Genomic DNA, 9569 nt, shown 5'->3' on the forward strand with positions numbered 1-9569 from the left:
TCATGTATCAGGGAGCTGCTGCCGGATCTGGGCGAAGGCTTCCTGCTGGCCTGCCTGCAGGAGTACGGCTACAGCTCTGAGCTGGTCATCAACAACATCCTGGAGGACCGGCTGGCCCCCAACCTGGACAAGATGGACCGGGCCATGCCGAGGTAAACACACACACACAGATGGCCTTTACATATAAAGTTAATATTTAACGTTAAATATGATGACAGACATTCAAAGCTTCATAAGAAAACCTCAATAGAAGCTTTAAATGTAAAGAAAATGCATTTTTGCTGCAGCTATACTACACAGATGATCTGTGGTATGAAAGGAGTGGATAATACTGAAGTTAAGGGTGAGTCGACCATCTTTGACGCCGCTCTTCTTCTGTCCCTTCAGGCCAGTGAAGGAGGAGCTTCCAGATGTTCTGAATGTCAGATCCAACGTGTTTGACGACGATGAGTTTGACGTTTTCCGCAGAGACCAGGTGGACATGTCTCGCATCTGGAAGGGCAGGAGGTAAGAGCGCACAGGAGGAGTAAAGAGCCCGGGACTACTTTTATGGACTCAGACATTTACCTGATTCACGTGCTTATAAACATCCTGCTCAAACTGTTTAATAGAAGCCAAGTAGGACGTTCAGATCCTCTTGAAAACCTGATTTAAAACCATTTACAAACTGTACATCTACTTGTGTGTAAAGACGGTGAAGGACAGGTGAGACTGCCTGAGCTCAGGTGTAATCTTCTTCTTGTTGTTGTCTTCCTCTTGCAGGAAAGGAGAGAGCCCTCAAGAGCTGCTGAACGACAAGCAGCACATAGCGGAGCAGAAAGCTCGATACCAGGCCTACGAGACGGTGGTGGACGAGGTCGTCATTGAACCCGGGGCCAGTGCCGAAGCCTACGACCTGGACGCCTACGACGACGAGTACGACGACACGTACGACATGAGCCAAGTGGGAGCCAACGACCTGGATGGAGACAGCTTACTGAGCAGAAGGTAAATCACACACACTTTTAATTAAAACGTGTTTGGGTGATCAGATAGCAGGCAGGAAGTGCCTGATCATATGAAAGTTAATATTTCAAACCCAGTGCTGGAGAACTTTAAGCCCTGTGTTCATGATGACACGTTTTTCATTTTGACAGGATGCTTTTTAAATTTGGAATATGTGATTCTTGTGGTGGATGCTAATTATTCAGAGTGCTTGTTATCATTTTATTTGCAGGCCTTTCACAGTTCCACAGATCCTGAGGAAAGGAAACAAACCAGAGTTGGAGGAGGAGGGTGAAGATGAAGAGGAGGAAGAGCCGCTACAGGTACTGAATCGTTCCAAAACAGGAGATCCAGCATCACGGAGAAAAAACATTTGAATGCAAAATATTTACTTCGTTTGTTTTAACCAGTGTAGCCGTTTACTCCTACCGGATTATTATGCACGTAGTTTAAACTAAGACCTTTATAAAATGTATGTGTTTTATACATAACTGTTATAATAAACTGGTAAAAGTGTGAGCTTATAATTAACAACTATGTTAATAATGATCAGAAATGCTAAAAAAAACTTCTGATTATCTTAACGTCATCATTAGTAATAGATTACAATTGCACATTTAGACCATCTTACCAGCTGTAAGCTTTGTAATCCTTCAGGTTCATGGAGTCTTTTTAAATGAACGTTTTGTTCTTCATGTGTTAACAATGTGAATCCATTGTATTTCAGAACAATGTGAACAGGGACCAGTTTGTTCAGGACCCGGCTCTGCTGAGGGAGAGGGCTGAAGCTAGAAGAGCTGCCATGCATCAAAGGAAAGGGTGAGAAGCTCTCACTCTGTCCTCCTGCGTTTCCTTCAGGAGAATAATGTTCACAAGCAGCTCGACGTGTTTGAGACTCCAAACATCTGCTTTTAGTGTCACAGTATAGTACGGCATTAAAGTATCTGTACTGTGACTGCTATGTAATAAAAAGTCAGAGTACAGAATGTCTTGGGTGTTGGAGGACGTCCGCTGACCTTTTGTTGCCTTCTCTTTATCGTCTCAACTCTCTTCCAGTTTCCGGCCGGAGCAGCGTCCTCCCAGCAGCGTGGTGGGTCAACCCAAAGGCCAAGGACAGAACCTGGACACATTCCTGGACCGACGCAAGAAGGAGGCCAACAAGAGCCGCGGGGCAAACCACAACCGCCGCAACATGGCCGACCGCAAGAGGAACAAAGGCATGATCCCCTCGTGACCGGCGTGACGACCCGCTGCTCGAAACAAAAGCGACTGACTGAGTCGGTGAAGTGACAGAACAACGGGGGCTCGGGTGATTGGTCTGGTTTAAATTTGTCCCCACGAACACGTCACCGTGTTCGCTTGAAGGAAAAAGCCACAGAAGGTGTCGAGCTGTTGATGTGCTTTAGTTTACACTCTAAATATCTGCTTTTAGGGATCGGGCCTCAAGGAGTTTCTTTTCTTAGCTCATTAAAAAAAAACCAAAGTCCTGAGTGAGAGCCGGAGACCGAGGACAAAGAATAAGACCTTTATTTTTTGCCAAGTAACAAATCAGTTTACTATTAAGATGTTTCTGTGACATCATCATCGAATAGACAACATAGGAATAAAAGGAAGCAACATCCAGGTGTTTTGTTTGGAGAGACTGTGGTTCCTTCTGTAGCTGGAAGAACAATGAACGGACCTGGTGATCAAGTCTGGACCTCAGTGGGAGACTGTGTGTCTCTCACTACGACTACTCGTCCTGTATGAGCAGCTCGTGTCGAAGCAGGCTCCCACCGCTGTTGTCCAGCCTTCAGTAACAGAGATCAGACGTGGTGTTTGGTAGCTCGTGCTGTACGGAGGCGCCTCACGGCCTCTTACAGACCGGCTGCGAGGAGGAACCCTCCGACATGTCGCCATGCACAGACTATCCTCTATAAAGAGAACAGATCTATCAGAGCATTTTGTAACAAAAAAACAAAGCACATGTAAGTGCTTCTTGGAGTTGATGTTGCAAAAAAAGAAAACATTAAATAAATACAATAACACTTCGTTTTTGACATCCTTGGAGTTTGTTGAGTCGTCACTGGCAAAAATGTCTTTTTCCTTTCACAGTAAAATGAAGATGCTTCGGAGTACGGCTGCACAGAAATCTACAATTTACACTGAAGAATTTTACTGTATGTAAAAATACAGTTTAATTTTCTTTTTTAAGTCTAATTAGCTTTCTTGCCAACAGTTGGATGAGAAGACTCATGTCTGTACATCAATATGATTCACACATTTCACTGCACCTGATCCAAGATGTTTAAGTACAAAACTAATCACTCAGGTTATTACTGTGCAGCTGTACGTCAGAAGACACGTTCACGTGATGAATGAGATGACCACCTGTTTGAATATTAAATTAAAACTGGTTTTGACTTCCTTCACACAGACCTAAAAGGAAATAAGCAGATAAATATAATCAGAGGAGGCTGGAAGTCCAGCTGACTCTGAAATGTTCACCACCTGTTTGAAATCTCTTTCAAATATAGTTTAAAACTGCAACTGCTTCAGCTGCTGTAACATTCACAACTAAAGTATGAATACGGTGTGTTTGTTTTCTCTCACTCTGCAGTGAAGTCATGTAAGGCATGTTAAGGACAAGTGCAAACATTGTTTCCACATCTGCTACCACCTGTAGTTACATCTGGACTACAACTATTAAACCTCAATAAATAGCAAGCTATGAGTTTGGACACTAGATAAAAACCACGTTTTAGCTCTGTTAATAAGTTATTGACATCGTTCGGCCCTAACGTGACATTGACTGGTGCGTCAGTACGTCCCACGTTGAACCGTAAAGCTTTGAATGCGGGAACATGCGACTCTGGAGGACTCGCTCACGTTATCAGCTTTAAAAACTGAAAGTCTCTGTTTTTGTGAAGAGTCGCATGTTCACCGCTCTCGATCACGCATAAAAACATATTTAAATAAAGTGTACAGTAACATGATCCCAGGAAGAAGTACTGTTTACACACAACAGTACTCGTACAGTATTGTGTTCACGCTACTGCCGCATGTCTGTGAGACTTTGTTGCACCCACCCAAAGGTCAGATGTCAAAAGTCTGACCCCTCCACGGTCCAGCTGGCCGACCAGCTGCTGTGATGAGTTTATATTTGCTTCTAAATCCCGTTAGCCGGTAAGAGGAAGCGGCGAGTTCACAAAGGTCAAAGGTCAGAGTCACTGAGGGAGAGACGAGACTTTCACAGAACGTCAGTGGCGATGGAGGCGAGGCGACCGTTAACTATCTCTGCGAACGCTGCCTGGAGAGAAGAAGAAGAAGAAACAATGAATCAATTCACTTCCTGATGACACACTAAGTTATTAATCAGTTCTTATAATGTACTAATATGTTTTGTAACATTATGTATGTAAAACTATACGACATACAATAAATATACAACAAGTTTTTTGTCACATTTTTTACAATTCTTTGACATTATGACATACTATGCTATGACTTTTGCATAATAAAATATCCAGAACAGTATAGTATGTCATAATAAATGTCATTAAAAAAGTAGCAGCCACATGTAATGACAGCTGCTCTGGTGCTGTTGGAGAACCTCACTGATGCGACACAGTCTATAAAATTCCACTTCTTCGTTGCTGTTCTTCTCATCAATGGGCCTAATGAGTGGTAGAGCGGTCACCACAGTCAATATGCAAAGGGATGTTTGTGTGCATCAAACGTCAACAGACAGTGATGTGTAAGTGAACTCACCGAGGATGCTGCGTTTGCACAAAGGACAGGTGTGATGCAGCAGCAGCCAGGGGTCGACACAGTCTCTGTGGTACTCATGACGACACGGCAGCACCCGGAGACACTGAGACCACAACACAGGACACGTTACAGCGTACAACATTCACTGCAGAATTACCTGTCCTGCACACAGACTGTCTGTCTCACTAACTTTTTCATGACAAAGGCAGAGAAACCAAACCAGTGGCAAGATATACATGAGTAAGAGTCTTTTTCACGTGATATTACCGCTTGCTCTACTGAACTCAACCTGGGAATCGATACAGCCAAGTCTAAATCAGAGCTTGTGTGTATGTGGGCGTGTTTTGTCCGACCTGGTTGTTGTTGAACGGCTCCAGACAGACGGCACAGTTGTCCGTCTCGGCCGGCTGGGACGGGTCACACCACGGTTTGGGCTGACGGTACGTTTTGGTCTTCAGGGACAACATTCTCTTCAGGACATCCTGTTTAGGAAAGAGCTGAAGAACGCAGCACAGCAGAACACCACAGAACATGTTATCTAGACGGGGACCGGAGATTTGTTCCCCTCGACGCTCCACTTTACTTTCTAACAAAGATTGTGTCCACAGTGTACAAATGAACTGCCTGTGAAGTAAAAGTATTTCACAGATACAGAAGAGTACAATAGTGTAAAAGCAGGCGTTAAAAAATGTTTACTTGATTAAAGTACAAAAGTATCAAAATACACTGAAAGCAGCAAAAGTAAAAGAACAAGATATGTAGAATGGAGAAATCAGAATCAGAAAACTTAAATATTAAAGTAATGAGTACCTCAAAATTGTACTTAAGTACAGTGCCTCAGTGAATGAACCTAGTCACTGTCCACCATTGTTAGGGTGTTTACCTCCAGGTCATCGTTCCTCTGATGCTCGTGGTTCTGCCAGCGAGCCTGAACAATGACTCCTGTGCTGAGGATCAGAGCCACCAGGAGGACCGTGTCCCACAGCTGCTGCAGGTACTTCTACAGGTACACAGAGAAGAGCAGCAGTACGTCATCACCTTCACTGTTCCTCTGAAGGATCGGTCTGTAGCACCACACAACGCAGAATATGTTTCTGGTAGGGCTGCTCAATTACTCGCTAACAAGATGTTGGCTTGCCACAATTAAATAAACATGATGAAGAAAATATCTGTATTATTATTGTCTAATTAATAGTTTATGGCGTTGGTGATTATTTTCAGGAAATATAAAGTAGTCTTCAAACCCAACCGACGCTGATCTATCAGACAAAGAGACAAAGTTCTCACTGGGGCCACTTAAATGTGTCTACAGGTACCTTAAGAAAACATGTCAACATTGCTGATGTTCGTTCGGGCTCCCCCACCTGGACCTGAGAGTTGGTCTCTCCCGTGCAGATGACCCCCTGCCACTCTCCGTAGCGGCCTCCTCTCGATCGACCGCAGCTGGACCACAGCGTGAGCGTGGCTCCCTGCCCGGACACACAGCAGCATGCGTTCACTGTCAGCTCAGCCTGTCATCTGTTCACTCACCACTGGAGGGTGCTAACAACTGAGAATCACACAGTCAGCGGATAGATTGAGGAGCTCACCAGGTTGTCTTGCAGGATCGTCTTGTATGTGATTTTTGCTGTCGCTTGAAGACCCCTGTGGAGAGAGAACTGTCATTTAGTGCGAATAGAGATTCTCCATCACTATGGATTCATGAATAATAATAATATTGAATCATGTTATTATTACACCGGCTTTTTGTTTGACAATGTTCAATACATACATATATATATTCATATATATATTCATATATATGTGTGTGTATGTATGTATGTATGTATATACAGTATAAATATGTGTGTATATGTATACATATACATACATATATATACGTAAACATGTTTATTTTTTTTATTTAACCAAACCTTTTCACCACCAGTGTGATCGAAGCTGTGGTAACACAAGTAGCTAGCCATACAAAATGAATCATTTGAAGCCGGAAATATCCGTTCAAAGAGTAAGTAAACAACTCTCTCAACTTAATACGGACACATTTCAAAGAGTAGTGAGGTACAGGACACAGCTGGAGCTGAAATATTGCCTTAACCTGGTTACTGTTGAGTTACTAGTGTAGAATACTGACATGCAGTGAAAGCTTTGTTTGATCTGTTGGCGGAAATCCTCACCTGAGGCAGCACGTGACACGTGATATTAACTCGGCTGATTCATAAAACAAACTGTATTTTGTTGCTTTTTAGCAGTGATATGATGGTAAAGATGTGTGTGAAAGTATCTGTTTCCCTGTTGGCAGTAATAAATAATAAAGTGTTCTGTACCTGAGCAGAGCTCCGATCAGCTTGGTGACGTTTTCAGACGTCTGGATCACAATGATGGGCTTCGACAGCACCTGAGACAGATCCATCTACAACAGAAACAGATGTTATGGTCCTGAATACGACCTGGACAAAGTGTCTTTTAAGCATAGATTTTCTGCCAGCTTTTTATCATTTCCCCCCAAAAAAATGTGTCGAGCCAAATTCAATATAATCCATAATCTCTTCTTGATCAAGTGCCTTCGATTCAGTTTGTTCTGATGTTGGCGTGTCTGATAACACACACAAAACAACAACTGCAAGAACTCCTAAAGCATGTGAACGCCAGGGTTTCTAAATCACTATGATGAAATGAAAAGTGAGAAAAGAGCTGGTTACCTCGCTGACGGTGTTTTGGTTGAGAGCCAGAATGATGAGCGCAGACGCTCCGAGGACCAACGCTCGCTTCATCTTTAACAGAGAGGTTTGCACGTTAAGAGTGTCGTATGAATCCACATCAGTGTGAACAGAATCCACGACAGCTTTAGAGTAAGGTGAGTGTCTTACTTTATTGACCATGGCGTCAGTGAAGGACTCCTGGTTTCCGGAGGAGGCTTTGTTGTCCTCCACCTCCAGAGGCACCACCCCGATCCACAGCTCCTGCTCCTTGGTGTCCTCCTCTCCCTTTCCTCCGCTCACCTGCGTCTCCTCGTCCTCTTGAACCTGAGGACAGAATACAAGCTGAACACTTGGACCTGAAAGCTGCCTTGCTAAAGGGCTCCTCAGAAAGTGTCCTTCATTTCAAACAAAACCACCTAAATTCACTCCATTAAATCAAAAGCTAAATTCAAACCTGAAAATAACAGCATGCATGCTGCCAACCATTATACCAGGCAATATATAAATGATGAAATGATTAATTATCATAATGAAAAACCGCAGTATATAAACAACATTTTAAATCTCACATTCCTGTTTATTTCTTACTGTCAGGATCATGAGTTCCACATGCAGAGATGTAAATTGATGCTCTCAAATTCAACACACACAAAGCAAATAAAATGAGGGATAACTATGTTAAATAGAAACATGGACTAAAGACAATATTGCTGTATTGTTAATATATTATGCTGCATTGTTAGACACTAAAACACATCCATGTCAGAGGCACAAAACATAAAAACATGCAGAGTATGTGAAATATATAAATCAGTCAGACACAGCTAAACAACAATAAAAGACATGCATGCATAATAAATAAATGATTGTCCTCTGACCGACTCACCAGGACCAGCTCTCCCTCAAGCTCTTCTCGGTCCTCGGAGCTCCTGCCGGACTCCTCCACCACCTCCCCCTGGAGCAGAGCGCTGACCACGGGCCGCTGCTCCAGGAAGACCTCCACCAGAGCGACCTGCTCCGCCGCGACCAGCAGCCCCGGCCACCGCAGCAGGACGAGCGGTAATGTTACCCAGAGACGGCACCAGCAGCGAGCTAAAGCCATGGCCCGAAGGAACGACGGAGATGAAATACAGATGAAAGCGGTTATAAATACATAATCCTGGTCAATTGTTAACTGGCATTTTGCAAAAAGCTGCCATAAAAGCTGCTATAATCTCCCGTTGGCTAGCTGGACCCCTCGAAGAATGTAAACAACGAAAGACAGCTTCCGGTTCACACCGGAAGTAGCGGGATGAGCATCATCTTGTATACAAAGATGGTAGAGACGCATTACTATAAATTAAATACAATAACCACAATTTGATATAGTCGTTCTAGCTAACTTATACCCCACTGGTATACTTTAAAAAAAATGTAAGCTTAAAATTCACGGTTCCTCCGTTAACATTTTTTTTGACAGTTGAGCCGTTGAGTTTCTACAACCAAAGACGAATATAGCAACTTGAGAGTGTACCATCCCATACTTAATTCTTCGATTTAAAGCCGAGATTCAGACCCGCTATAAATACAGCTGGAGCGGTGTTTAGAGCATTGAGAGCGGTGATTCACGTCTATTACCACGAGGAGTACTTAATTGTCATCGTTATGTTCCGATATTTTGTGTGAGTCCACTCTGAAATCGACAAACTACGCGACCTGTATTTCCACCATTTCGCACCTGCGTATTTTATCATGTCGTCCAGTATCTAGGAAATTTGGCTAAAACAGTGAAAACATATTAGTTTTTAAGAGTAGCATTGTATCTGATGGGAACAACTCAATCAAAAAAATGTAAATTGAATACCTCTTATTGTATATGCGCATGTGCGAGGTTTTCTGATTAAAAACCAAAGATTGTCTATTTTCTTTAATCAGAGATGAATCACTCCATAGTTTGTCCACAATTTCGTCAAACGTGCTATATACGGACCTGGACAACCTTAAATCTGATTATTTTTTTGTGTTCAGTGATTTGATTTATAGCAATATCCCGCAGCTAGTGGGAGCATAGTTACTATCTTAATTAAAATAAGTACTAAATAATAAAGGATTATCTTATTTTATCTTATAAAACTACGTATGCTAGTGGATTAGAAG

General features: G+C 42.8%; 2 protein-coding genes across 2 annotated transcripts in view; one reads left to right on the top strand and one right to left on the bottom strand.

Moving 5' to 3' along the window:
• The window catches only part of ascc2 (activating signal cointegrator 1 complex subunit 2), a 7840-nt gene extending 4829 nt beyond the window's left edge, over positions 1-3011 (top strand). The window contains exons 14-19 of the mRNA XM_031870601.1: positions 12-152; positions 388-507; positions 763-987; positions 1217-1307; positions 1712-1803; positions 2041-3011. Coding sequence (XP_031726461.1) covers positions 12-152; positions 388-507; positions 763-987; positions 1217-1307; positions 1712-1803; positions 2041-2218 — 847 coding nt within the window. The 3' untranslated portion in view covers positions 2219-3011. The remainder of the gene's footprint in view (positions 1-11; positions 153-387; positions 508-762; positions 988-1216; positions 1308-1711; positions 1804-2040) is intronic.
• On the bottom strand, positions 2494-8691 carry rnf215 (ring finger protein 215). Its single transcript, XM_031870600.1, has 10 exons — positions 8320-8691; positions 7602-7757; positions 7434-7505; positions 7059-7144; positions 6324-6378; positions 6099-6203; positions 5618-5734; positions 5088-5231; positions 4735-4837; positions 2494-4273 (listed from the first exon to the last, which is right to left on the bottom strand). The coding sequence occupies exons 1-10, from the start codon at positions 8533-8535 to the stop codon at positions 4251-4253; spliced, it is 1077 nt and encodes a 358-aa protein (XP_031726460.1). The 5' UTR covers positions 8536-8691; the 3' UTR covers positions 2494-4250.
• Between the last annotated feature and the right edge of the window lie 878 nt (positions 8692-9569).

The sequence above is a fragment of the Anarrhichthys ocellatus genome, unplaced genomic scaffold (assembly GCF_004355925.1).
Source record: "Anarrhichthys ocellatus isolate YVR2014 unplaced genomic scaffold, GSC_Weel_1.0 scaffold53, whole genome shotgun sequence".
Lineage (NCBI taxonomy): Eukaryota > Metazoa > Chordata > Actinopteri > Perciformes > Anarhichadidae > Anarrhichthys > Anarrhichthys ocellatus.

Excerpts from the sequence above, each read along its gene's own strand:
- rnf215 (XM_031870600.1), bottom strand. The coding sequence starts at position 8,535 with ATGGCTTTAGCTCGCTGCTGGTGCCGTCTCTGGGTAACATTACCGCTC. Across the intron at positions 7,758-8,319 it reads TTGAGGGAGAGCTGGTCCTG|GTTCAAGAGGACGAGGAGAC; the intron begins GTGAGTCGGTCA and ends TTCTGTCCTCAG. Across the intron at positions 5,735-6,098 it reads AGACCAACTCTCAGGTCCAG|AAGTACCTGCAGCAGCTGTG; the intron begins GTGGGGGAGCCC and ends GTGTACCTGTAG.